General features: G+C 40.0%; 3 protein-coding genes across 3 annotated transcripts; all 3 read left to right on the plus strand.

Annotated features, from left to right (window-relative positions):
* Positions 1–607: 607 nt before the first annotated feature.
* Positions 608–27,989, plus strand: LOC131302407 (protein SKIP34). Its single transcript, XM_058329013.1, has 2 exons — positions 608–614; positions 26,967–27,989. Exon 2 carries the CDS (start codon positions 26,980–26,982, stop codon positions 27,265–27,267), a length of 288 nt encoding a protein of 95 aa, XP_058184996.1. The 5' UTR covers positions 608–614; positions 26,967–26,979; the 3' UTR covers positions 27,268–27,989.
* On the plus strand, positions 5,045–6,469 carry LOC131303156 (uncharacterized). The gene is made up of 4 exons (XM_058329948.1): positions 5,045–5,095; positions 5,236–5,386; positions 5,503–6,105; positions 6,204–6,469. The coding sequence occupies exons 1-4, from the start codon at positions 5,045–5,047 to the stop codon at positions 6,467–6,469; spliced, it is 1,071 nt and encodes a 356-aa protein (XP_058185931.1).
* Positions 20,812–24,769, plus strand: LOC131302406 (kinase-interacting protein 1-like). Its single transcript, XM_058329012.1, has 2 exons — positions 20,812–21,280; positions 22,147–24,769. Exons 1-2 carry the CDS (start codon positions 21,187–21,189, stop codon positions 24,621–24,623), a joined length of 2,571 nt encoding a protein of 856 aa, XP_058184995.1. The 5' UTR covers positions 20,812–21,186; the 3' UTR covers positions 24,624–24,769.
* Positions 27,990–27,995: the final 6 nt, after the last annotated feature.

Below are 27,995 nucleotides of genomic sequence, written 5' to 3' on the forward strand. Positions count from 1 at the left end.
TCTCTGTAATGATGCTCCTATTTATCAATGAGAAATCCTATCTTCCGTTTAAAAAAAAAAAAAAAGACAAATTGGGGAAGTAGTAATTTCTTCTTCTTTTTTTACCCAAATATTGTGAGAAATAATCACTTTTTAGCAACAAATTTTTTTTTTCTTCAAAATTTGACTTATTTTTGTCAAAAAGTGGTTATTTTCTAAAATATTCAAGTAAAAATTAAAAAAAATTACTTTTTCAATTATTCTCGAGACAAATGAATAATTGATAAACTGACACAAAACGAATAAATACAAAAAAAAAAAAAATCAAATAAAGATAAAAAGTACTAGAGTAAAAGTTAAGCGGAACGTAGTCTATAAGTTATCTAGAAACAAACGAACATACGTTTAGTTCAATTCTGAAGGAGGTTTTCAAAGACAATGGAGATGCCCACCGTAAGGGTTTTTGGATGAGAGATTGGGCTTTTTTGGGCTAAAATGTGGGAGGCAGAGGGTGGGTTATAGAGTGGCTCAGAGGTGATAAGGGGGGGGAGGGTTAAGGAGTTGAGTGGGGCTTTTATAGAGGATATGTGTTAAGGGAATAAGAGGTTCTCCACGAATTGGGCTATCAGGGGGTTCTTCCACAAAATAATTCGGTTTTGAAAGAGGCCCAGCGTGACTAGCTTGGGCCAAGTTGAGGCCTGGGAGGAGAGGGGTGATAGGCCCATCCGCAGAAGGCGTAATAGGAGAGGATTGGGAAATGGACAAAGGAGAGATAGGATCGTTACCTCTTTTGTCCTTAGGGTGCACTAGGTGGGAGGTGGGAGGACACGTGGTTCGAATAGGCTCCTCTGTACCAATTGTTGGCTTGCCATGCACCACAATCATGGATTCGCCTAATGACGATGAATTCTGTACCCCAGCAGTACCATCCAGAGCAATATTCTCAGGTGGGTCACGCGCCACCTTATCCAAAAGATCCGCCGCCACGATAAGGTTTTTCGATGAAAAGCTAGGGGGGGATGGAGCTCTGGTGCCCTGGTTGATCGTCTCAATGATTGAAATTTCAGCCCGCAGATAGCTCCCATACTCTAAATTGGAACGATCCCCAACAAACCCTTTACTACAATCGTTCAAACCATGGCCAATCTTCCCACAAACATAACAAAAGTCCGACAGCCTTTCATATTTGAACTTTATCCAGAGATCTTCTTTCCCTTCACGCTTGAGGAAAAAACCCTTGTTCAACGGTTTAGTGATATCGATGATAACCCTTAAACGGAGGTATCCCTGAAATCTTGCAGAGGAAAAACTGGTATTCCCTTGGACAACCTCTCGCCCGATCATGCTAGCGATCAACGAACCATTCTTTTTGTTCATCTGGCCTAAGGGGAGCCCATGGACTTGTACCCAGAAAGGAGATGAGGAAAAATCCAGCTCCTCCACCGATTTATCATGGTCCCATTTCGTAAGAACTAGAAGACCTCCCATCACTGACCATGGAGCTTGGTCTCTAATCTTGATGAGGTCCTCATCCAAATCAAAAGTAAATGCATAAAGACTATTTTTCCATACCGAGATGGAAAAGTTGCCCCTCATACGCCACGCTCTGTTGATAATGTTAAAGACACCTTGACGGTTTGGGCTTCGGTTGGAGATGATTTTCCCCACAAGAATGAAGTTAGGGTACTCATTAGAGCCATCAGAGCTCGTATCCAAAGAAAGAGAATCAAGGGAGGCAGCCATTGTAAGAGAGGAGGAAACAAGGGAACCAAAAATGTGAAGGGAGACAGAAAAACTAGAAAAGGGAAGAAAAGAGGAAAAAGAGAGATATGGCTGGAAAGATAAATCAGCTAGGAAGGAGGAGGAGGGTGGAAAAACTAGGTGGGTCTAGGGATAAAGGCGGCACAGCCCTACCCAGGAGATGGCTATCACAAAGGTAGAGAGAGAAACTCTCATTCTAGAGAGAGATTTGTTCTAGAAAAACTTCCCCCTCCCCTCCCTCATTCTCTTCCCCTTCAAAACTTCAAAAATTCGATAACCTTAATCAAGTGGTTTCATGCTCTATTCCTATTGATGAAATTGATACTCTAACAGTGGACGGTGAGACTATATTGCCAGACTCTACGGGTTGTGAGAAAACTCGTAGAGTTATTAATCGTCGGGCGAGCGATTCTTTATTGAAAGGAAAAAAACTATATGATGCTCTGGTCAATTCCTCGTTCAATCAGAATCAATTTGATCTCTTGGCTTATCCGGTGGAAGTTACACCTATCAATTCTGTTGACCCCCCTCAATCAGATCTCGGGGAATTGGATGACAAAAAGGCGTTGGTGGCTAGCCTGAAACAGCCACACGCTCAATGTTGATGATCTCCTGGAACGTTCAGGGGTTAGGGCGACCTCTGACGTTCCAGAATATCCGAGGGCTGTGCTATGCCCATCGTCCCTCCTTAGTCTTCCTTATGGAGACTAAGAATAAGTCGCAGTTTGTCTACAAAATAAAGGAAAGGACCCAGTTGAATAACTTTTTTCACGTAGATCCGGTTGGTCTCTCTGGGGGCCTTGCTCTCTGGTGGGATGACTCTATCTCTATTAATATAATTTCCAGTTCTGAGTTTCTCATTTACGCTGAAGTTTCACAACCCGGTGGGGTAAATAAATGGAGGCTATCTTGTGTCTATGTGAACCCAAACCCTGGTATTAGATCTCTTGTTTGGTCTCAACTTCGAAGTGCATGTAACTCTTCCTCGTTACCTTGGCTCTGTATTGGGGACTTCAATGCGGTTTCCCTGTGTTTGGAAAAACAGGGAGGCCGTCCTATCTCTGCCTCAAGATTGGAGTCTTTCAACACCGTCATTTCGGACTGCTTTCTTATGGATCTGGAATGCAAAGGGCTTAGCTACACTTGGACCAACAACAGAGTGGGCTCAGCTAACATTAGAGAGAGAATTGACAGGGCTCTTGCAAATGTGGACTGGCATCTTATGTTTCCTTACGCTCAAGTCTTCCAGGATGCAATCATTGGTTCTGATCACTCCCCCCTCATTCTACAGTTTTGTGTTCCTCTCTCTTGTGTGCCCAAAGTTTTTAAATTTGAATCTATGTGGGTGACCAGCCCCAACTGCCTGCAAGTAATTCAAGATAGTTGGTCCTCTCAAGTTCAGGGCTCAGCTATGTTTCGTTGGAATTCTAAACTCAAAATTCTCAGGAAAGCTCTTAAGGAGTGGAGTCGTAAGGAGTTTGGGAATAATAAAATTTGCCTTGGCCAGTTAAGAAATCAACTTACTTATGTCCAGCAGTTAGCCCCTTCTGAAGACAACTTAGCTGTCTAAGCAGGTATTTAAGAGGCAATTGAGGTGGTCCTGGCTCGAGAAGAGATGTATCTCCACCAAAGATCAAGGGTAAACTGGTTGAATTACAGGGATAGAAATTCCAGCTTCTTTCATGCTTCAATGATTCAAAGAAGACAAAGGAACCAAATTCTGAGGTTGAAAGCAACAAATGGTGATTGGAAGGATACAGATGATGGTATTGATCAGGAGATAGCCTCTTACTTTTCCTCCATCTTTCACGATGTTGGCCCCAGGAATATGGCATCTGTCTTTGCTTATATGCCTCACCCAATTACGGAGGAAAGGAATACTTTGCTATTAGGACCTGTGGGGGATCATGAGATTAAAGCTGTAGCTTTCCAAATGGGCGCCCTTAAAGCACCAGGTTCGGATGGTTTTCCGGGGCTATTCTTTCAAAAGTTCTGGGAGGTGATTCAAGGTGATACATGCGCAGCTATCAAAAGCTTCTTCAGTGGAAACTATCTTTTCAAGAAACTCAACCATACCAATATCGTCCTGGTCCAAAAGTCCCTCACCCAGAAGCCTTGCCACAATTCAGACCAATTAGCCTATGCAACTTCTCTGTTTAGATTATTTCTAAGGTTATGGCGAATCGATTAAAGAAGATTTTGAATGAGATTGTATCCCCTCACCAATCTGCCTTCGTTCCTGGCCGACAAATCCAAGACAACATAATCGTGGCCCATGAAGCCTTTCATTTTCTAAAAGGCCACAGGAGAGGGAAACATTCTTATGCTGCAATAAAGCTTGATCTGAGTAAGGCATACGACAGAGTCCAGTGGGATTTTTTGGCAAAAGTCATGCATGCTATGGGCTTTGATGAAAGATGGATTCACTGGGTTCTCCAAATTGTAACCACGGTCTCTTATTTGGTGATAGTAAATGGTAAAGAGAGATTTTCCTTCATACCTTATTGGGGCCTTAGACAAGGAGATCCTTTATCCCCTTACCTTTTCCTCATAGTGATTGATGTCTTATCTGCTATGATCCGAAGTGGAGCCAGAAATAACTTATTCTTTGGCATTATCATTAAAAGGGGCTGCCCTCTCCTCTCACATCTTCTCTTTGCTGATGATGCACTTCTCTTCTCCTCTACGGACTCTAGGAGCATAAGCCATATCAAAACCCTGCTGGATCAATTCTGCATTGCTTCCGGACAATTGATAAACTTTGATAAATCTTCTGTTTGCTTATCTGCCAATACCACTTCTACCACCAAAAGGGCTTTATGTGGCTACCTTCAGATCCCTCTTATGGATATGAATGCAAAATATTTGGGTCTTCCTTTTTTCTGGGGGAGATCAAAGACGGAAGCATACTCTTATCTCAATGAACAAGCGCTCACTAAAATGCAAGGCTGGAAATCAAAAAGGTTAAACTCGGTGGGTAGAGAGGTGATGCTTAAGCATGTTGTTCAGGCTGTCCCATGCTATGCTATGTCTTGCTTCCTATTATCAAAGAAGTTCTGCAAAAATCTTAACCGCAACATTAGAAAGTTCTTCTGGTCTGGCTCCCCAGAAGACATGAAAATCCATTGGGTGGGGGGAGATGATTTCTGTAAGGCCAAAAGCCATGGGGGTCTGGGCTTCTGAGACCTTCGATGTTTCAACTTAGCACTTCTTGCCAAGTAGGGTTGGAGACTGATCCAGAACCCGAACGCTTTCTGGGCTCGAATGCTGAAGGCTATCTATTTCCTCAGGGGCGATTTCATGAATGCACGTAAAGGAAATAAACCGTTGTGGGCCTGGTCTAGCATCATCCAAGGTAGGGATGTTTTGGAGAAAGGCTTGCGCTAGCAGATTCACAATGGACGTAGAGTTGATTTCTGGAACGACAAGTGGGTTCCCTATTCTCCCAATTTTCGAATCCAATATCCTAAACCCCCATGGGCGGATAACTTGAAGGTGGCTGACTTTATCAACACCACGTCAAGGGAGTGGAGTATTCCAAAACTGAAGCAGGTCTTAAGTGAGGAAGAAGCTCTGTCCATTTCGCATATCCCAATTTCCAAAATTGATACTGAGGACTGCATGCTTTGGGATTTCACTACTAATGGTAAATATTCCGTTAAGAGTGGCTACCACAAAACCTGGAATGATCTGATCTTGTCCAAACCTGATAAACCTTCCTCGTCCATAAATCCCCCTCTAACTTTCTGGAAATTTCTCTAGAACTTAAGTTTTCCCCAAAGCTGAAGCATTTCTGGTGGAAGGTTTGTAGAAATCGTCTGGCTACAAAGGAGAACTTGATGCGTAGGAATTGTGCCAATAATCCCATGTGCCCAATGTGTGGCAAGCACAGTGAATCTATTGAACATCTCCTCTTCCACTGTAAATGGGCAAAGAATGTGTGGTTTAAAAGCCCAATCTCTGGGGGGATTTTTCCAAATAATATCAATTCTCCTCTCTCCTGGTCAATCGCTGCTAAAGAAAAGATGGATACGGGGTCTTGGAGCAGTGATTTTTTGGCAAAAGCAATCTTTATTGCTTGGTATATCTGGATCGCCAGAAAAGAAATGGTCTTCCAGGACAAGATTGGGCCTCCTCATGGAACGATGGCTCGAGCTTTGGGTGCGTGGGGTGAATTCAAGGCTGCCAAAGAAGCTGTCCAGATTCATGTTCCTCCCTCTGACAGGCCTCCCCCAGCTCCCAAACTTTGGGCAGCCCCCCCTCCCGGAACGCTTAAGATCAACTGTGATGCTTCTTGGACGGAGGCTGCTCAAAAAGGTTGGGGGGGCATTATTCTCAGGAACTCTAGAGGGTGTTTGCTTGATGGTAGGAGACTTTGTATCTCTGCTAATTCGGCTTTCCTAACAGAGGCCTCTATTTTTAGAGAAGCTTGCTCTTTGCCAAAGCCTTGAATCTTTGTAAAGTGTCGATTGAAAGTGATTGTGCTAGTCTTATCTCCCTAAGTGTTTCGGAATTAGTTCCACCGTGGGAGGTGTCGGCTTTGATTACTGATATTCGTAAGATAGGTGCAGAATTGGAGTTATCTTTCTGCTGGACTCCAAGGGAAGGAAATGAAGCAGCCCACTGGATAGCTTCCTCCAGGGCCTCAACTTTAGGTTGCAATTGGGTGTCCACTCCACCTGTTCCTCTTTTGTCTATTCTCTGTAATGATGCTTCTATTTATCAATGAGAAATCATATCTTCCGTTCAAAAAAAATAAAAAATAGTACAATTCTGAAGAATGAAAGGTTGACCTTCTTTGTACGTGGCAATTTATTGAACCACGGGCACCAATAATTATAACCACACACATATTCATACACTGGACATACACATTCACATCTTTTGGGGGGTCTCACACACACTGAAGGTGTAGTATGTGTGGGTGTAACGACCCGGATTTTTGCCCTTTTTTTTTAATACAAATTTGAAATGTTAAAATTAATTCAATAATTAGTTAGATTTATTAATTAAATTACATTATTATGTGTATATTTGATATTACAAAAAAAAAATCGTATTCGAAACATATTATACTTTAGAGATATACATTCATCCTTTATCCTTCGTATTTAAACGCTAATTAGAATTTTATTGAAACTATATCTCTCTCTCCTCCCGAATTCCACCACCTCTATACTTCTCCTCTATAAATACCTCTCTCCTCTCTCACAATACAACACTCCTAGTCCTCTACAAAAACAAAAAGAAGAAAAGAGGGATTCGATTTTCGTCCATATCACGTCCCTCTATTCACGGCCTATTTCCTCGTAGTTTCTGTCATTTTTAGGCCTAAGTTTCTTCATGAAAGTTGTAGAGGGCATCGAGAGCTTCAATTTCGACCCAAGAATCGCCCAAAACGGTCAAGAATTGATAGAGTTATCGCCATTCAAAGTTAGGTAAAATTCTCGGATTCTGATTTCCAGGCAGATTTAGCGATCCTTCTAAACTTCCATTTTTCTACTACTTAGAGTGGTTTTCAGGCTTAGACTTCTTCATGAAAGTCGTAGAGTGTTTCAAGATCTTCGCGAGAGACACAAGAATCATCCAAAACGGCAGATGTTTGGTCAAGTTATTCCAGCCCTAAGTTGCTGCTAGAATATCAATCTTTCGTCACCAAACGAAAACCCACCGGACTCCACCGAATCGCCTTGTCCGGATTAAAGTATTATAATCCCTCCCCTGCCTTCCCTGAGTATATTAAGGTACTATGATGTTAGTTTTTATGATTAGAATCGAAAAGAATCAAACGAATAAAACCCAATTTTTCCGAGAATGCACTGTTCACGTTTTTTTTGGGGTTACTGTTCATACCCGCTGGAAGTAAAAAAAATGGCAAAACAATTACAGTTATCTCCCTGGACTTCTTGAATTTATAATTTTGGCCACAAGAGATGTGTTTGGGTGGTTTTAACTTACGTGTTATATATGAACGATAATGAAAATAAATGAGTTGCCTTGGTTTAGTGTTAATTGAATATGATTCTTATAATAAATAAATAGAATGATGAAGGATTACTAGTTAAATTATTTGTTTGATAAAATTTCTCATCTATTTAATAAATTAAGGGCATTGGCCCAATCATAAAACTCTACGTGCTTTACTTACTCGCACAGTACCAATTGCTATATTTGCTTTCCCATTAAAATATATCATGTTTACTGATTATGTTAGTATGGATTCATGATTGTTGTATTGTTGAATCGGACTTAGATTCGTTTGGTGATTTCAATGAGAAACTATGTAGACGTTGTTATGGTTAATGAAAAAGGAAAAATAGATGAAAGTTGTGGGCTTAGCAGGACCTCTGGGGTAGCCTAGCAGGACCTCAGGTATTGAGGGTAGCCTGACAGGACCTTGAGGGTAGCCTGAAAGACCCGGTGTAGCTAGGGTGGCCAAGCAGGACCTTAGGGGTAGCCTGACAGGACCTCAGGTATTGAGGGTAGCCTAGCAGGACCTTGAGAGCAGCCTGATGGACCTAGAATTGTGAGGGTGGCCAAGCAGGACCTTAGGGGTAGCCTGACAGGACCTCAGGTATTGAGGGTAGCCTAGCAGGATCTTGAGGGCAGCCTGATGGACCTAGAATTGTGAGGGTGGCCAAGCAGGACCTTAGGGGTAGCCTGACAGGACCTCAGGTATTGAGGGTAGCCTAGCAGGACCTTGAGGGCAGCCTGATGGACCTAGAATTGTGAGGGTGGCCAAGCAGGACCTCAGGGGTAGCCTGACAGGACCTCAGGTATTGAGGGTAGCCTAGTAGGACCTTGAGGGTAGCCTAGCAGGACCTTGAGGGCAGCCTGATGGACCAAGAATTGTGTGGATAGTCTACTAATACCCCGTGATATTAAAGGTAGCTGAACGTTTGAAATATGTTCAACGGAATTTTGAGTTTGAAAAAGTGATGGATACTATGGTGCTGTGGGCACGCGCCTCGAAAATCGCTCGATCTTTGGGTGCCCTTTTTAAAGACTGGGCGCGGCCCTCTTTGGAAAAAGCGCGGCGAAACGCCTCGATTCAGAGTCGCCACTCGGGTTTTAGCAGTGAAAGCACCCAAGGAACCGAACTCGAAAACGTTTTTGCCACGTTTGTTTGATTTTGAAAAGGCGTAGACCGGTCCGTCGTCACCTTCGATATCTGAGGTTCGGGAGCCAGGTTACGAGAGGGGAAGGGTTTTATGGCACCCCCTCTCGCCCAATCCGGAGATCGGTCTCTACTCAGGCAGTTTATAAAGCATTTGCATTTGTCTCTCATTTTATCATTTTTTAGCCAGTTAGGGCGGGGGAACAGTTAATGGGGGCGAAAGCGGTAACAAATTGCAGTTTATGTGACAAAATGCCTATGAATGATTTGATTGCGATGCTAAGTATAGATTGAGAACAAGCACTGAGCATCCCGAGCAAACTGCAGTACGCTGTCACAAGGTGACGTGAGCAGATTCTGCCAGCATGCACTGGTCGAGCCACTGCATGGTGATACAACCTGCGCACGCCACATATAAACTGGCGTACTCCACTTGTTGGATCTCTCAGTCTTTGTTTGCAACCCTCTGGGCTCTGGAAAAGGACCAGCGCACACCCAGGGCAAACCACGCAGTTTAATATAGCAGAATATACACAGTCACAGGCAAAATGAATGGCTTTAGGCCATGAAAGAAAGCAGAACACCCCAAAACAGTGTGGGACAAAAGATAGGCCTAGCTTTCGCTTCAGATGCAAGGGCCAGTCACTGGACCCAAAAGCCTACTGCCGTACGCCAGTATATTACTGCCGTACGGCACTTTGCCTTTGATTCCAGTGTTTGGCTTTGCATCATCTGGGTTCTGGAACATGACCAGAAGGATTCCAGAGGCCTTTACATGACAGAGATGAAAAAGATAGGATATTACCACTAAACAGTTCTAAATATGGAAATCAGTAAACCGGTTATTAGCATGCTAAGGTGATCGACAGAAAGATAAAACAAAAGGAATGACGATCCATGATCCCCACGCCAGTTGTGCTCATACTGCCATGACTGGCGTACGGCATGTAGGAACTGGCGTGCGCCAAGTATCGTCGCATACGATTATTGTATTTTTACCAGTTCAAGGCCAGGACTAGTATTGTTTACCAGCCTGGGCCTTGCTGGTTCCCCTCAGGGGCCGAAAACAGAAAGGAATGCAAAGGTGGTATACCTTTTGGGTGTTGAAGTTTGAAGGTGGTTAGAGCCTAGAGGTTGAAGATGGATGTTGTATGGTGACTGGATATCAGTGGAGATATGTGGAAGTGGGCTTCTTTCCTTTCTCTTTCAATGGAAGAAGAAGAGAGAAAGCAAGAAAGGAGGAAGAAGAGAGAACTTTTTTTTTTTTCTTAATGAGGCCAACCCCTTGCAAATGAATGCAAGGGGGGTATTTATAGAGGGGGAGTAACTGAGATCAGTCTGGTCTAAGGCCTTGTTTGGCTGTTTAAGGTAAGGTTGGAGCCTCCCATGCATTAAATGCATGGGACTTGCCTTGATGGGGGGTGTAGGAGAGAGGGGGAGCGGGCCTGGCCGATATAATCATCAGGGACACTGTGGCCGACGTCAGGGTGGCACAAAAGTCCCGCCCAAGTTGCTGAATAAAGTTGATTTGACTGGGTTTGACTGGCGTGCGCCACTATTAACTGGCGTGCGCCAGTAAAAGATGGGCCACTGGTCGATGACTGACACGTGGCAGGTGACTGGCGTACGCCTCCAGGACACTGGCGTATGCCAATTGGGTTTTGCTGGGGCTGTTTGGCTCTGGTTTGAAGGGTTTGAAAGGTGTTTTGAGAGAGGTTCAGGACGCTCAAAGCTCAACCACACCTTTGTCCTTAAACTGTTTTCGACTAAGATCATCATTGGGGAAATAAAAGATCGACAAATGACATTATCCGGACGGTCCAGAATGGGGTGTCTACAGGTGCAGGTATGATTATGAAATGTGAGATTCAAAAGAAATTAAATTGAAGGCTTGCTAATGGAATTATTTATTTAATGCTTGTCGTTCTATTATGAAATTTTCATATGAATTGTGATAAAGCTGCTTAGCTGTAAAGTAAGGGGTTGGTAAGGTTAGGCTTATTCTACTGAGTGAATTATCACTCACGGATACATTTGTATCCTGGTAAATCGGTTGCTTCGGCGATCAATTTGCCAGAGTATGCAGGATTCAATGGTGTAGCAGTTTGACACAGGAAGAATACGAGGGGCAGAGACCGAGTATGCTTGGGATCTCTATCAAGTCTAGAGTCGCTCTGAAGTTATTTCAATAAATTGCCAGATTTTATTAAGGTTAAATAAATTTTTTTTTTGAGTCAGTATCTTCCATGAGAAGTCGGCTCAATGCTTGTCAGACCAATGTTTACCTTTGAATAAAAGTTTTGTATTTTCAATTTGAGTTGAAATACAGAAATCCCTATGTTGATACATCCGTGTTTATTTGGTTGACTAAAGAAATCTTTTTCGAAAAATAATAATTTATGCTGCCGATATTCGTTTAAAATATCGGGGCGTTACAGTGGGCCCCAATGTGAATATGAGTGAGTTTGTATAAATATTTGTAGTTGTGAAATGATTTCCATGGGGGCACACAGCGAATGGTTGTCAGAAATCTACGTGACTACGTCATCAAGTTCGTCCTACCGATCTAGTGGAGAAATTTTTCAGTGCCGAGTGGGTACCACGTGGTGCCTGTTCGGTGCATCCAAGCCGTCTATTTCGGTTTTGGAGAAGGAAAAAAAAAGCAAAGAGGAGAGAGAGTGTTTTAATCTGATCCGTCTAACACACTTTTGAACGGCTCGAATGTGGGTGCTCGGTATCACGTCAGCCGGGTAACATGGTACCCATTCGGCAACCAAAAATTTATCGATCTAGTGGGTCCCATGCCGCAGGAGTGCAGTATGAAAGAAGAGGAGTTATGTTTTCCTTCGGGTAATGCACAGGTTTTTTCGAACCACCTTCTTGTTTGGATTGGTTTTTGAATTTTTTTTTGAAAAATAGTTGGGGTAATAAGTAGAAAGGGATAGAAAGAAAAATATTGGAAGTAGGAGAATCTAGGGGGAATTTTTTGAAAAATTCTTTTTGAGAAGCAAACCAAACACAGCGCAACGCGCGCATGGCACACCTCAGACTAATCTGTATGACCCATCCTATTGTCATTTCATATGCCTATGCCGCTACGTGTGAGGATGAGGTGATCGCAAAAGTCGTCAGCAAAAAAAAAATCAAACGTAGACCCTTAATTAAGAGTTAAGAGAAAGAAAATTCTTAAGAGCCGGTTCAGGAAACGGAAAAAGGTTTTTATTTTTTAAGAAGGCAATTTCAAGCTCAAAAATTATGGGCTTATTGAAATCTAAAAGTATTCAATATGGATTTTGTTTGAAAGATCTCACTGAGATTTTTTATACGATGCAAAAAAAATTTGAAAAATTATTTTTTATTTACATTATTTTTGAATTTAAAAATATAAAATAAACTGCTTATTTTTTAAAAATGTTTCTAGAGCAGAAAGTCATATGCCAAAACCACCCTGCGATTCTTGGGTTGAAAGAATTAAAGAATGATGTTAATGGGTAGCTAATGACTTTCATTTTTTTTCACGCATCGAATTTGATAAAAATTTGTAGAGTTCATTTTTATATTAATTTTACAAATAAAAATTGTGATGAGTTTACACCATAAGGTCAAAAATTAACGTGTAAACCAGAAAAAAGGAGAATTGTCATGCTAGCTTAGATGGTAAAGTTTACCCCCTCTCGCAGTGGAGGCAAGGGTTCGAGCCCCGCGCGCAAGGGGCGTGGGTAGGGTTCAGGGCTATGGACTTCTTATGAACTAACATACTAACTTACTATAATCAGGGGACGAACCAAAATTTCGTAAACGCGGGGCCAAACTATGAACAATATGATTTTGAAATTTCAAGATTTAGGAATTTAATGGTTTGTTTGGTTTAGATTTTAATGGAGGTTTTTTTTGGATAATGAGTGAACAGAGATAGAAAGATAAATAAGATTAATAATTGAAGAAAAAACTTATGGGAGACCGTGCGCAGAGAGAGATTGAATTTTGGGACCCATTATGAACACAATTTTAAAACATTTAAATGTCTAAATAACATCCAATATATATAAAATACAATATATAGGTGTTCTTAACAAACAAAAAATAATTAATATTAATATCAAAATTTGGAAAAAAAAAAAATCCCCGAAACAACGTGGGGAGCCCCAATGTAATTTCGTCATTGTTACTAACTCTCCCCAATTCCACTTATGTATAAAATGTGAAAAAAAAAAAGAAACAGAAAAAAAGAAAGTAGACAACATACTTCGCTCGGTTTTGTTTAGTTGGGAGTTTAGTTTAGTTTAGTTTTGGTAGTGGGTGGAGAGAGAAATAGAATAATGATTGAAAATAGGGGTAATGATTGGAGAGAGACAGAGAGAGATGAGAAAGTAATAATTGGAAAAATAGAATAATGATTGGAGAAAGAAATAGGGTAATGATTGAAAACAAAACAAAAACAAAAACTGAAATGTTAACCGAACGAAGGGTTCATTATTTTTGTTTTTGAGTTTTGCTACTTTTTTGAACATAGAGTTCTGTTGCTTGACCACAACTTACACACATGTATATACATGGGTATCATATAGAGTTCTTGGCAATGAACGACTCTCGATCATTAGTTGCCGAGATAAGATTCGAACCGTCGGACCGCATAATTAAGTGAAGGAATCATCAATAAAACAAAAGTAGTAGGATGCTGATATATACAACTGCGAATTTGCTACATGTAGCCAATTCATAAGAGGAAATTTTTGGATTCCTCCTTATAAATTGGCTACATCTAGTAAATTTGCAGTTGTATTTAGTTGGGCCCAAATAGTAACTACGCAAAATGTTATTAAATTGTTAACAAGAAAAGAAAAATTAGGCTCCGTATAGGTGTTTAAGAAAATGTTTTTCTTCGAAATCTTTCATTTTAGTAAACTTTTTCTCGTCTTAGTTAATCTTTTCATATTTTTTAATTCATTTTACTATGGTAATAAAAACTAAAATAATTAAATAGTATATTAAAAATGTCTTGCTAAGCACTGCCAAGTAGGTGGTAAATAATATGTATAAAGTGATACATAAAATAGAATTTTAATACAAATATCACAGATATTCATAGTATGAACGTATTTTCTCGAACATGATATACCTTTTGGACATTATCCATCAACCTTATAAGTGGTGGTTGAATTTTTCATCTAAAAAAATTGAAAAGGTAAGTTTTCAGAATATCATTTTTAGTCTTTAGTGTATTATTCTAAATATGATCTCATGATTTTCAACAAAATTTTATGTGTCAGATTATTTCGTTCCTCAACAGGAAATTTCTTTTATTTACGTATGTTAATTTGTTCGCAACATTATTCTTCCATTTATATGTCCTAATTTTCTTTTTCGCACATAAAAACACGTATGAGAAATATAACAAAATAATAATATCACAAATATGCAAATACCAAGATGGAGTATGAAAATTATATACATAAAAAAGGGCCTTTTAACAATTATACGAGCGGTGTTACCAATCTAGATGTTTGGACACAAATTCGAATACAGATATTTCCAAAATTGTTTGATGCCATAGGACGACAAAAAAAAGAAGAAGCCAATGTCTGAATTCATGTCCGAATTGATATCTGTTTACAAAGTGTTCTACTGTTCTCCAAATTTATGTACTCCTACTTGACTATTGGTACCGATTGGGTTGCGTACACTCCCCTCCTCTCTCTCTCTCTCTCTACCTCTTCGTGTCCACAAGATAAAAAGAAGAGAACAGAGATGGAAAAAGGGGGGAAGAAATTGGCAGTCGATAGGAGAGAGAGAAAGTGACAGCCGACGAAAATAAGGAGAAAGCAACATGCGCAAGAGAGAGAATGAGTACTAATGCGGTAGGACGTTAAACTGCACAGCACCAACCCCTGATCTAAAAGTAGGCGCATGGGATTTTTTCTATGGAACTTGATGAGACACGCACTTAATACTTACAGTATTTTACAAAGATTTGCCTAGCCATGAATTAACAAATTAGGGCCTGCTGGCCATTATCCTTTTTAGTTTATGCAAAAGAGGAAAAAAGAGGCACCCGTTCAAGTAATTGCAATCGTCGGTTTGCATTTTTAATTATTCAGATTTGTTTTAAATCTTTCACCAATATTAATATATTTTTACAGGTATATGATTTAACATATCTGAATCATTAATTCTCAATATTAACGATTGAAATTGAACTGTACACCATTCACTGCCGACAACGCTGAAAGACCGGATAAAAAAGGAACTCCTCTATAAATGGCACAGGGGTCGCGTGTGGCCGAGGCTACTCGAAGAAGTTATCAGTTGTTTTTTTTTTCAAACACTCCAGAGAGGAGGCGAGAGCGTATGGTGTAGAGAGAGAGAGAGAGAGAGAGAGAGAGAGAATGGAGGTGTTGGAGAGTAGATAAGGTTTCGATAAACCAAACTTTCCTGTTACTTCACCCTTTGCTTTCATCTCTACTCATTTCCCCCCAAAACTTCCCAATTTCCCAGCTAGATTTTCCGGTGTTATCACCGTCTCATTGACTTGAGTTTGTCCCAATTTTGACTCCAGTATCCCAGTTTTGACTCCTCATCGACCCTTTTCAAATCTATTATTTTCATCTGTTTATTAAAAAATTCTCCATATCGCATCAATTTTCCTTAGATTGAGTTCAAATGTTGGAAACCCTAAGTTTTGTGCTATTTTGGGCTTATTTTACTTTTCCGTCATATTATTTTTGAGTTAAATTATCTTCTTCCTTGAATTGGAGGCTCCTATTTGTAATACTGTTACATTAACATCAAGCCCTGTTATTATATGCGCACACCGCTAGTCTTGGTCATATAGGGACACCTTAAAAGGGTTTTGAAAGTCATTGGGTTCCTTTTAAATTTTTGAAAATTATAGGTTTCGCATATTACGGTTGAGATTATGGTTAGATTGAAGTAACATCTTGTTAAGAGTTTACTGGATTCTATTTATTGAAATTAATCATTTGCTATTAGGGATGGATTCATAATTTTAACTTTTGAAGTGTTGACCCTTATGGTATCATGATTATCGCGAATTCTTTGTACAGTATAAGCATATTACAAAAAAAAAAATTGGATGGTTTGATTGATTCATCACTAGTTTGAGCAAGTTTTGAATCCTTTTTGTTTCTGTGCCCTCTAAGTGTTTGGAAAAATGTCTGCTTCCTTGACTAGTTTTGCATGGTGGTTATGGGGTGGGAAAGCTAAGGATCCTGCTCCCAATGGGTGTACCCTAAATTCTACTGCTAGGGAAATGGGGTTTAGGCTTTAGGGAAGTGGATAATGTGAAGTTTCCTTCAGTCAAGGGGGGCAAGATTGCCTCCTCGTCGACTGGGAAGGTTAAGAGGAAATGGAAAAGCAGGGAAGAAAGGAGAATCGACACCGAGTATGATGGTGTTTTAGTGCCATCAGACGGCGTTTGTTTGTCGGATTCTGAATCAGATGATTCGGACTGGTCAATTGGGTGGCTAGAACCACATGCCCCTGATTTCCAGAGTGATGATGAGGGCAGTTTTGCAGTGCTGGTTCCTTGCTATAAGAACGGTAGCAAGGAGTTTGATGCGGGACCAAATAGTCAGTTCTTAAGTGCCATCAAGAACCTCCCAGATGATTGTGCTGGTATTAAAGCTTTTTTTTTTGTCAAATTGATTGGGACTTAAGGCTCAGTTTGGTTTGGTTTGGTTTATCTATTGAATTGTACATTAGTTTTATGTTTTCGGCATCTCATTGTGTATGCCTCAATGGTTATTTATTTCCCTGTTCATGTTTTTATGGTTCCTAGTTTCTATGCACAGTTTACTTTGTTGTCTGCGTTGAGATTTTCTGAGGTCCTTTGATGACTGAATTCAACACTTAAAACTGAATGATTGCACTAAGTGAAAGTATTTTAAGTTTCTGGGAAGTGCTACAATACACATTCCTTATTTGGGTGTGTATCATATGCACCCTCTGTGGGAGTTATGAGTGGGAAGAGTACCTGAGGTCGCCCTCCGGGTATATGACGGTCACTACAATGGTGCTCGGGACCACCGGAGGTGGAAGAGGAGAGAGCTCAGGGCGGACTTCGAGAGAGAGAGGGATGGCAGTGAAGGGTAGGTGTGTGTTAGTTATGTCTTAAATGCTTGTTGAATGCTTGTCTTTTATATGAGCCTCGGAGCTGGGGGAGAGCCAGGTGTAAAACTCCTCCCCATTGGTGGACAGAGTGGAGGTTGACCTATTTTCCTCTTTTAGTCCCAAGTCAGGCATCTTTTAGTCCCAAGTCAAGCATCGGAGCCCATAACCGAGGAACCGACAGAGGCTATTTTGGTGATACATGGAGACCCGTATCATCTGCCGAGTCAGGCGAGGTATGATACGGGCTCCGAGGCACTAGGCGGTATGATACTTCTTCCGAGATGTCAGATGGCGGTCAATGTCCCCTCTCTCTCTAGGACCGGTCAAGTTAGAGCTCGCCGGAGGCAAGCTCGTCCTCCTTGACAAACCCCTTGCTTTAGCCTCCAAACCACATTCCTCCTTAGGTCCCGAGCGAGGTACCTAGGCCTTGCTCCCAGCCTAGGATGGTGTATAGAGTCACCTTTAAGAATTCATGGAGTCTTCAAAATGTTAAGTAGGAGGTGAGGTGCCCGGAGGTGACCTCACTCCTCCGCGGGTGGAGAGTTCTTGGAGGAGGCCTTGCTCCTCCGGGGGCGGAGTTCGTGGAGGAAGCTTGCTTCGGCAGAGGCAAGGTTCGTGGAGGAGGCCTTGCTCCTCTCGGAGGTGAACATTGTGTAGGAGGCCCGTTTCTCCTAATGGTGGATATTGTGGAGGAGGCATGCTCCTCCTAGAGGTGAACTTTGTAGCGAAAGCACGCTCCTCCTAGAGGTGAATCTTGTGGAGGAGGCATGCTCCTCCTGGGGAGAAGGTATGCTCTTCCTAGAGGTGAACTTTGTGGAGGAGGCCTTGCTCCTCCAGGAGATGGTCACCGGCGGGGTTCTTGGAGAAGGTGCATTCGATTGCAAGATATATCGTATACCCACACCCTCTTTGAAACACACCAAAATATTATGAATCTATTGCTAAAAAGTTACGGATTTTTAGTATAAAAGTTATGATACGAAATAAAACGTTATGAATGACCGGTTCTATAAGTAATTTTTTATGAGGTGGTATAATATGAACCACACAATAGGTGCATATGGTACACACTTTAAAAGGGTGTGTATTGAAGACTTTTTCTAAGTTCCTTTGACAACTACAGTTTATGTCTCCTGAAAATTTGCTTGCCTCCTAGAAAGTAGGCTAAAAATTAGTATGTATTTTTAAGTAGCAGGTTATTACTTTTACTTGCTGAATTTTAAAGTACTTGATTTTCTGTCAATTTTGTATTTATAACTTTTAAGTTTTTTTTTTGGTACGACTTAAGTCTAGCATTTAGGTCTCATTTTAAAATTTTCCTTTTTGACTTATTTAGAAGTTTTAGCTTTTAGTCTTGTTAATGTTTGATTCTTCATTTGCCTCTTTTAATCTAAGTACTAAGTAGCTATTCTCATTGATGCCGGATAAGTTGGTTTGTGCAAATTTATTACTGTTAATACTTCTTTCTGCATGTATTTCTGTTGTATATTCGTTGAACTGAGTGTCAATATGTCACTTGTACCAAGATGCAGGACCACCTAAAACTTAGATTTGCAACCTTGTGCTGAGTTATGTTCCTTTTTGGTTGTGTATGCAGATGGCAAGAAGTATGTTGAGTAGTGGCTTTCTTCTCTTGAACATGGCTGAACATATTGATCCGGCTGATCCTTTCTCAAGTAGTTATGTGGTGAACCGTTAGAAGATGTTTGCATGCTATGATGTAGATTAGAATTTGGAGGGTGAAATAACACAAAATATCAAAAGTAAACTATTTAGATTAAGATGGTTACATGTATTATCATGTTCACTTAATTTGCCAGGGACTAATATCCAGGAAATCAAGGGTAATGTCATTAGTTGAGGAATGGTTGAGCATCTTTGAGCATATAAAGAAAGGGAAGAAGGAACATTCCAGCGTATCATGTTATGTTCTTCAGGTTATCAGGGTTAGGCTTATGTTGACCGTTATTGTAAATAGTGGTTTTGTAAATATGAGAACTGAGAAGCATGTATGAGCTTCTGAGTTCCCACTCGTAAATAATTATCTTTCTCCAATTGTGAAATCAAGTGGCACTAGCTTGTTGCCTCATTTGAGTTTGTTTTTGCTGGGTGTAGTTTGGTTATTCTAAGTTGTGCCACATTTATTGCTTTTCCCTTCTTTTGTTTTCCCTCTTGTTACTTGGAACTTTGACATAGTAGAAGCACTTGTTTATGTTATGCCCTTTTTTCTTGGATTGTACCGTGTTCCTTGATTTACCTTGGTAATGATTAGTTTCCTTTTTGAACTGTTGATAATGATTAGTTGCTGATGACATTTTTTTGACTTTTCTGCTAAAGAGTGGTATAAGATAAGTTGTGCCTACAAAGAGACGAATTAAATAAAATATGCAGGGATCGCATGCACCATCTGCTACTCATGTTTGCAGAAAGTACTTGTTTTCATTTATCAAGGTCAATGATAATAGCATTGTTTCTTTTTGGCTGCACTCTTTTTATGTTTTTGTTTTCTGAGTTGTGAATAGAGAAAATGATTAAACTCGAATGCGTCATTTCTTATTCAGGGGTGACCTACAGAGAAATCTGCAAGTGGGCTTTAAACTCCATGTTTTCTTGGTTGAGCCCCCATTCTTCAGCCTCAATTTACATGCATATGGTGGCAAGGTCTGTGACTCGGTATATGAACATGGAAAGTGTGACTTTCATAACTTTCATAGAATGATCTAGTGATGTATTTTAAATTATAAGGGAAAATGATGGATAAGCTACTATCATATAAACTTGTAGAAAAAGTTCATATCATTCTGTGTGGGAATGAGGAGTAAAATGTTGTTGTAGATTGTTGCTACACAGACACCAGTAGGAGGAAGATTCAAATTTCTATTCTGCTTTCTCTTTTCAATTTGAATTATTCGGTCAATATTCAATATCCCATGGGGACATTTGCTGATGGTTTGCTTTTTCTTTGGATGTCGCTTGTAGATGTTTATAAGGTACCGAAATTTGCTTTTCAGATCTGAGAATTTTTTTTGGTTTTGTAGATTAATTGTTTAAACCTACTTATTCGCAACACCAAACTTAACTGAACATATGCTGAATTTACTTTTTAAGAAAAGATTTTAACTTTACCTTAATTTTTGTTTGGTACATAGAAATGAAGGTTAAGGTGCTTAGCGAAAGAACTTCTGAGATCAATTGCATCTTTCTAGATGACATCTCACCGAATCGCCGAGTGGTGATTGCTACTTTCTCTGGTGTGACTTGGTCTTAAGGGACTTGATTATAGAGCATGACTTGTTCATTTCTGTTTAAAGTTGATATCGCATTAGATGGTGGAAGGGGAGCTTTGTCCTGCATGGGTGCCATATTTTTTTTTGTAATCATTTACTCTAAAAATAATCTGCATATCACTTCAATCTAGGGCTGTAATTTAAACGAGTGAAATAAATCAGTTTTTGAAGCTTAGTTTGAGAGTTCGGCGAGTTGAAAATGTATTTAATGTTGTCCCTTTTATTTTCTTTCTTCTGGCTTTCCCCAGTCTACTCCCATGTACTTTTTATTTTTTATGTTTAGTTTAACTTGGTAATCTTTAAACCGATCTCATTCTGGTGAAATAGATTCTCTACATAGAAGTTTCACAATTCATGTATGTATAGATGTTTCGTACTTTCTATGTATGCATGTATGAGAGAGAGAGATTCTTTCCATTATTCTCTCCATTACATGATAAGAATAGAGTTAGTGATTGGATGAAGGGTTGGATTTCTCATTTTTGCCTTTCAAATGAGAGAGAGAGAGAGAGAGAGAGAGAGAGAGAGAGAGAGAGAGAGAGAGAGAGAGAGAGAGAGAGAGAGAGAGAGAGAGAGAGATTCTCTCCATTACAGGATAAGAATAGAGTTAGTGATTGGATGAAGGGTTGGATTTCTCTTTTTTGCCTTTTCAAATGGGGGGTCCAACAATTTTTTCGGGAGAATTTTTCTCCCAACCATAAGCCCATAATTAGTGGGTGGGATCCTCATTTGCAGACAGTCATTTCCTTTTGTTTGCATGGTTTCTCCTCAAAACCCAGAAATTGTTTCTTGTATGCAACTCTTTTTCTCTTCCTGAACCTCAAAAGGATATCAGTGTCCTTGTTTAGGGAGGGAAAGAGTTTCACGTTCGTTGTCTAGAGAGAGAGAGGGGAAGAAGATCAAATAGGATAGATGTTGAATAGAGCTGCAAGCAATGCATATTCATGGTGGTGGGCAAGCCACATCCAGACAAGGCAATCCAAATGGCTCGAACAAAACCTTCAAGGTATGAAACCATCACGTAGGCTTTTGTATATTTTTGAGTTTTGCGTATGCCAATGACCCTCTATTGTTATCGGCTGATACCCATTTATTTATGTTGACCCAATCAGATCCATAAACAAACTTAGCTTCTTTGATTTCATGTCCTTTTCGAATGTTGTTATTTTTGCTCTCACTTACCATTGTCCCTCCATAAAACCCAAACATAAACATTTGTATAACGTTGGAAACTCTTCTGCCATATAGCTTGATTCATAAATAAGAATGGTTTTCTAAAAATATTATCTTTCTGAAACATAAATATAAGTGTTTATCCTTACATCTACGAATCATATTTGGGGGGACAGAAAAAGGAACGAATAGCACCTGATACATATATCATGAATCACAATTGATAGAATACACATGTGCAGCTTACCACAAAGAGAACCAAGTACCATGGAAATATTACCTATTTTCTTTTTCATTATATACGATATTAATTTTGTTGAAATTTCATGTTGACTACGTAATACTGAATAAAAAGTTCCTACCATATTTTGGTAATACTGAATAAAAAGTTCCTACCATATTTTGGTGAGAAGCAGTATCCAAATCTTTCCCGTTGTTCAGTTGTTAAAACTTATCTCTGGCTTATAATTGTTCTTGCCATTTTGGAGCAGGTGGTAAGATGGTGTTGTTCACCTTGTATATTTTTCAATTCCTCATATCTTAAAAAGAACACGAATGTGAATCTGAGCTACATATTCTCTCTTCAATTGTGGAAACCTTTTTTCATTTCCACTTTTTCTGTGCTTGGGTGCAATTTGCTCTCCTTGCTGTCAACATTTCTTTCAATTCCACTCTTAACTAGAATCTATGGAATTGCAGACATGGAAGAAAAGGTGCAGAATGTGCTTAAACTCATTGAAGAGGATGGAGATACCTTTGCCAAGAGGGCAGAAATGTACTATGAGAGAAGGCCAGGGATAATAAACTTTGTCGAAGAATCTTACCGAGCTTACCGCGCCCTAGCTGAACGATATGATCACATGTCCACAGACTTGCAAAGTGCCAACACTACCCTCGCCACTGTTTGCCCGGAACGAGTCCAGCTGGCTATGGACATTGAAGAAGAAGATGGTTCAAAATTTCCAAGCAGGAAAAAACTTCAAGCCAAACCAAAAGCAAAAAATTCTGACAAAACTGTTTGCAAATCTGGTTTGAGTAAATCTGAGGCGGTGCAAGAGATTGACAAGCTGCAGAAGGAGATTATGGCTTTGCAAACTGTGAAGGAATTTGTGAAGAGCTCTTATGAAAGCGGGCTTCAGAAGTACTGGGAGATTGAGGCCAGGGTCATGGAGCTCCAGGAGAGAGTTCTTGGCTTGGAAGAGGAATTTGATATGGGGAAGGGAAATGAGGATGGTGAAGCTAGGGCTTTAATGGCAGAAGAGGTCTTGAAGTTATGCGAAGAGACATTGGCTCAGTTGGAGGAAAAACAAGAGAGGTCTACAGAGGAAGCAAAGGAAGAGTACAAAAGGGTCGAGGATGCCCGAGAGAAACTGAATTCCCTCAAGAACAAGTTTCTCTCCGACAAACCAAATGAAGGAGGAGGAGAGAAACCGCTTGAGTTGAAAAAAGAATCTAGCTATTTGGAACAAGAGAAAAGGGTATTTAATGAGTTACGTGAGAAAATTGCAGGGCATTTTGATGTGGGATCAAAGGAATCTCTCAATGTGACAGATTTGACAGAGAAGATTGATGAGCTTGTGAGTAAGGTTATAAACTTGGAAACGTCAGTCTCTTCTCAACCTGCTCTAATAGACAGATTAAGGACAGAAACAGACGAACTTCAGGCGCAAATTCGAATTTTGGAAGATGAAAAGGCAACTCTGGTTGATGGAAATGACAGTTTGACAACAAAGTTGAGGGAAATGGAGGAGAAATGTGAAAACCTGGAGGATTTGAACTTGAATTTGGAAAACCAAAACAACCACCTTCAAGCACATTTCACAGAAGCTAGGTGTAGTATCGATCACCTGTCTGAGTATATGGAGTCATCACTAGAAGAGGAATCAAACGTTGGGATTGGAAGCCCAGAAGAGTTGGAAAAAAGAGAAGATTTCATTATTTCCACGGGATCGAAAGCACCAGCCGGGGAGGACAAGATTGAGCAATTTTGTAATTCGGATGCGTTTTCTGAGAAACGAGAAGACCCGAATTCCCTGGAGAAGGTTGAGAAACAAGGCACTTTCCAAACTGAGGAAATTGTTGTCGTCGTTAACAATGAACCATGGGAAGTGGAAAAAAAGAAAGAAGATGAGATGAACTGGCGGGAGATGCTGCTGGATGGGGTGGAGGATAAAGAAACAATTCTATTGACAGAGTACATTACGATTTTAAGGAATTACAAAGACCTTAGGAAGAAGCTGAGCGATGTAGAGAGGAAAAACCGCGATAGGATCTTTGAAACAACGGTGCAGCTAAGGGAATTGAGGAGCTTAATTGGCAAAAGGGACAAGGAGATTCAATTCTTACGCCAGAAACTGCATGAAAACAAGGATTTGAATGCGGATGATGGGGAAATTTCAGTCGTGTTTGAAGTTCCTCAGGTAAATGAAGAAGATGAACATGTTAAGTTGATTTTAGTCGGTGAGCCTCGGATAATTTCGCCGTTAGAAGAAAAGCTTCGGATGAATATTGACGCTCTACTTGACGAGAACTTGGATTTTTGGCTGAGATTCAGCACTTCATTCCACCAGATACAGAAATTCAAATCTGGGTTTTTGGAATTGGAATCTAAGATAGAGAAAATCAAGGAAAAAAAAGAGAAGCGGAATCAAGGGGGAATTGGTAAAACAGCGATGCAATTGGAGCTCAAGACAATTTACATGCACCTAGTGGAGATAAAGACAGAAGCAAGGCTGTGGATAGAGAAGAGTGGGGTTTTGAAAGATGAGCTGCAGAGGAGATTCACGTCTTTATGTGAAATCGAAGAGGAGATAGCAAAAGCATTGAATGCAGGCGCGGAGGAAGAGGAAATGAGGTTCACTAGTCATGAAGCCGCGATGTTTCAAGGTGAGGTTTCAAACATGAAGCTAGAGAATAACAAGGTTAGAGACGAATTGAAAGTCGGTTTGGATTGTGTAAACAAGCTCAGGCAAGAGATTGAGAAGACTATTGGGAAGCTGAATGTGGAGTACGGGCTGTTTGGGTCAAAGAGTTGTGATGAGTCACAATTCGGGCGGGTTCGAGTTCCTTTGAGTTCGTTTATCTTCGGAGCTAAGCTGAAGAAGAAGAAGTCAATCTTCTCTTTCATGCACCGCAGGAAAAGGTCTCTTGATCTTCGACCTGGAATGCCCATGTAAAGTGTTTTCAGTTTGTGTTTTCTCCATTTGTTTTTTCTCTTTCTTTTTTAGGTTGTTTTTAGGGATTGGCATGTATGTGGATTTCTTTGTTTGTGAACTGAAATGTATGACTACAAAATTTGGGGTTAATCCTCATATGTTCTCTCTCTCCAATGCTTTTACGTTAATGTGCTTTCAATGTCGTAAGGTTTGAGGGTAGACGAATACTGAGGCAGATTCAGGACAAAATAAACACATTAAGATGACAAGATGAAATAACTAGGGTTAGCTCCGTTAGCTAGGACTCCTCTTGGATCTCATTAACGGGTCAGGAGTTTGAATCTCTTCACCTATTTTGGGTTGAGTTTGGCTTATTGTGATTGTGGACTTGTTTTTAGTTTGATGTAATTTTGATACTTGTGTTCCATTTGTAATTAGAAAACTATCCTGTTATATGAAGAATATGTGTGTTATGGAGTATGATGTAAACAATGATACTGACAAGATATATTCTTGCCAGGATTCCCTCCTTATGCCTATAAAAAGAGAGCGAGCTTCTCCTCATTGTAAAACTAAGTCAGTGTGTTCTCAATAATATATGTTCTCAATAATATATCTCTCTGTTGTGTTCTCTCTATTGCTCTTTCTTGATCCTGACCTACTTTGTGTTTGTACTCACTTGATGTGTGTAGAAGAGTTAGTAAAAGTATTATGATTATGTTTTGATGTGTGTGGAAGAGTTATTAGTACGTTTGAAGAATATGTGTGTTATGGAGTATGATGTAAGTAATGATGTTGGCAAGATATATTTTTGTCAGGATTCCCTCCTCATGCCTATAAAAGGAGGGCTCCTCCCCATTGTAAAACTAAGTCAGTGTGTTCTCAATAATATATCTCTTTGTTGTGTTCTCAATTTATCTACTTTAGTGTACAAAATTCCATTGAGATGCTTCTGCTTAAGCCAAGTTCAACCTACTGTACAATATATAATCAACTTTTGCTTTCAAATAAGATACGTATAAGTTGGAAAATAACATCACAGTAGCTTTGGATAGAAGGATTTGATGAGAAAGGAAAGAATTCTGATTTCTCAGAGTTAGGGTTTGATGTCCGAATCACTTTTTAGAAAGGATCGGACAAGATGAAAGTGACGATGACGAAAGTAGATATGTGAAGTAACGAGATCATACACAATAGATGATTGCTTATATCATGTTTCTTGGTTGATTAGAATGAGAAAATAATCTAAAATCGTCCAATGCATAGCCCTCTCAAGTTAGAATTTCAAATTTATCTTTTCCAACATATCTTTGGTATTAATATTGATTTTTTTTTCTGGTTCCATATGCTCCATTGTTGGGTTAAAAATGTAGGTCATCTGTTTGATATATTCTCACGGTTTAATTTCCCTTGAAATCTCTTTCACAACTACTTGATTCAATTAAGTCAAATGTGACATGCGATATCCATACCTAAACCTTATTTTATTTACCCTTTCCTCTAGTTTTCTTGTGACATAGCGCGGGTTCACAACTAGTTAATGACGTGCATACGTTATCGAGTTTTAATAATATCTTTTTACAAGAAAAAAAAATGATGTGCTTGCCTATCAGGGCCGGCCCAATGGGGAGGCCTAAAAGGCCGCCGCCATGGGCCTCCATATTTTGGACAAAAAATGAGACATCCCTTTCTAGATAAGTATATATATTTTCTGTGTGCAACTATAATGTAAACTCCTTTGATGGTTCAGTGGTAAAGTGTTTGCTCTTTCATATAATATGCTTGGATTCAAAACTTGGTAGGGTATTTTTTTGAAGTATATTTTTTTAATTGTTTTTAAATTAAAAAATTTATGTAGGGCATTATTCCACCACTTGGCCTAGAACATCCAAATATCTTGGGCTGGCTTAGTTGCCTTAAACATAACATATGAGAAACGATAACACGCGGAAACAATATTTTCAGCGTTTGATGACGTGCTATCACTGTCGAACAAATATAGTATTCAAAACTTCTTTTCAATCTCAGTTTAACTAAAGGAGTTGCCCTAGTTGTTAAGGCTCCGAGTTAAAAAATTTGCTTTATTTTAAGGTCACAATTTTAAAATCTTTTAGGTGCTGTCAATTTCTTTGAAATCAGTTTATATAGAACTTTATTCTCGCTTTAACTGGGACACTCGCAAATGAACGGCATGATTAATCTTCAAAATTAATCGGGGTTGGCGCAACCTGACCTGGACACCGGCAAATGGACGGCAATGAATAATCTTCAAAACTATTTGAGATTGTCCCCCTCAAATATTTTGTACTCCTAATTTTAGTGCATTTTTAACCGTTGGAATTTCTCTCTCTTCTCTCTCTCAACAAATCCCTTGATCATGTGTTACGGACAGCAACGATCCCTCTCAAAACCCGACCTAACCCCATCCCGGCCTCGCACGGCCGCCGCCGCCGTTGACGACCTCAGGGACCGGTTGGCCGAAACCGAGGCGCGTCTGGAGCGAGCTAGGGCTCGGGAAGCCGAGCTGAGCCGCCGGCTCGACGAGATGAAGCGGTTCGTCTCCGTAATGGAGATCCTCGAGACCTACCTCAAGCGCCGGTTTCTCGAGCAACACGAAATCGTCGTTCGACTCTTGTCGTCTCCGGTACCCTCAGAAATTAGCTGAATTTTACCAAACCCTAGAAAACAAACCAAAAAACAACACACTGTATATTCCCCTTTCCGTGTACGAACTTTATACAGATTTGTACGGGGAAGTCTATTAACACAACATTTTGCACAACAATTTACGACATGCTTAGGTGGCACTGCACCGTTGGGCACTTACCATGAACACTGATCCTATAATCCTCTGTACCTCTGTACTGAGAAATCTCGGATCGTTGGATCGCATACAAATTTTAGAAAACAAAAAAGATTTCACATAATCCAACAGTCCGAGATTCCTCGATACATGGTCACATAGGTTTCTCAATATGGAGGATCTCCAGTGCTCTACGATTGCCCAATGATATAGTGTCACCTAAGCACGTTGTGCAAAGTTGTGTTAGTAGCATACCTCGATGTGTATTTATGTTATGAAAATGATTTTTGTACTTTCTTATAAACGCACTCTGGAATTTGTCTTGTAGTATTTGTATTGTGTGTAATTTTAAGCGCTAAAAGACAAATTTTGGAGTGTGTTTATTTGAAGGTGGAGTGCAGAAATCATTACCCTGTTGTTATGCTGTCTTGATTTGGTTGTTATTTTGGTTGGATGTGGGTTGTGGCAGTATCGTAAAAATCTTACCATAAGTGACACGGTTGCTGTGATTTGATATCTGTATGCTTTGATATGTTTAGAGGTAAAATTGATATGTTTCGTTGAATGGATCTTAATTGTGTTAAGGTATG

Source organism: Rhododendron vialii, chromosome 10a (assembly GCF_030253575.1).
Source record: "Rhododendron vialii isolate Sample 1 chromosome 10a, ASM3025357v1".
Classification (NCBI taxonomy): Eukaryota; Viridiplantae; Streptophyta; class Magnoliopsida; order Ericales; family Ericaceae; genus Rhododendron; species Rhododendron vialii.

Bases quoted from the DNA above. Each gene is read 5' to 3' on its own strand.
- LOC131302406 (XM_058329012.1), top strand. From the start codon at position 21,187: ATGTTGAATAGAGCTGCAAGCAATGCATATTCATGGTGGTGGGCAAGC. The intron at 21,281-22,146 runs GTATGAAACCAT...ATGGAATTGCAG, and splicing joins GCTCGAACAAAACCTTCAAG to ACATGGAAGAAAAGGTGCAG.
- LOC131303156 (XM_058329948.1), top strand. From the start codon at position 5,045: ATGCACGTAAAGGAAATAAACCGTTGTGGGCCTGGTCTAGCATCATCC. The intron at 5,096-5,235 runs GTAGGGATGTTT...GATAACTTGAAG, and splicing joins CTGGTCTAGCATCATCCAAG to GTGGCTGACTTTATCAACAC. The intron at 5,387-5,502 runs GTAAATATTCCG...AAATTTCTCTAG, and splicing joins TTGGGATTTCACTACTAATG to AACTTAAGTTTTCCCCAAAG.
- LOC131302407 (XM_058329013.1), top strand. From the start codon at position 26,980: ATGTGTTACGGACAGCAACGATCCCTCTCAAAACCCGACCTAACCCCA.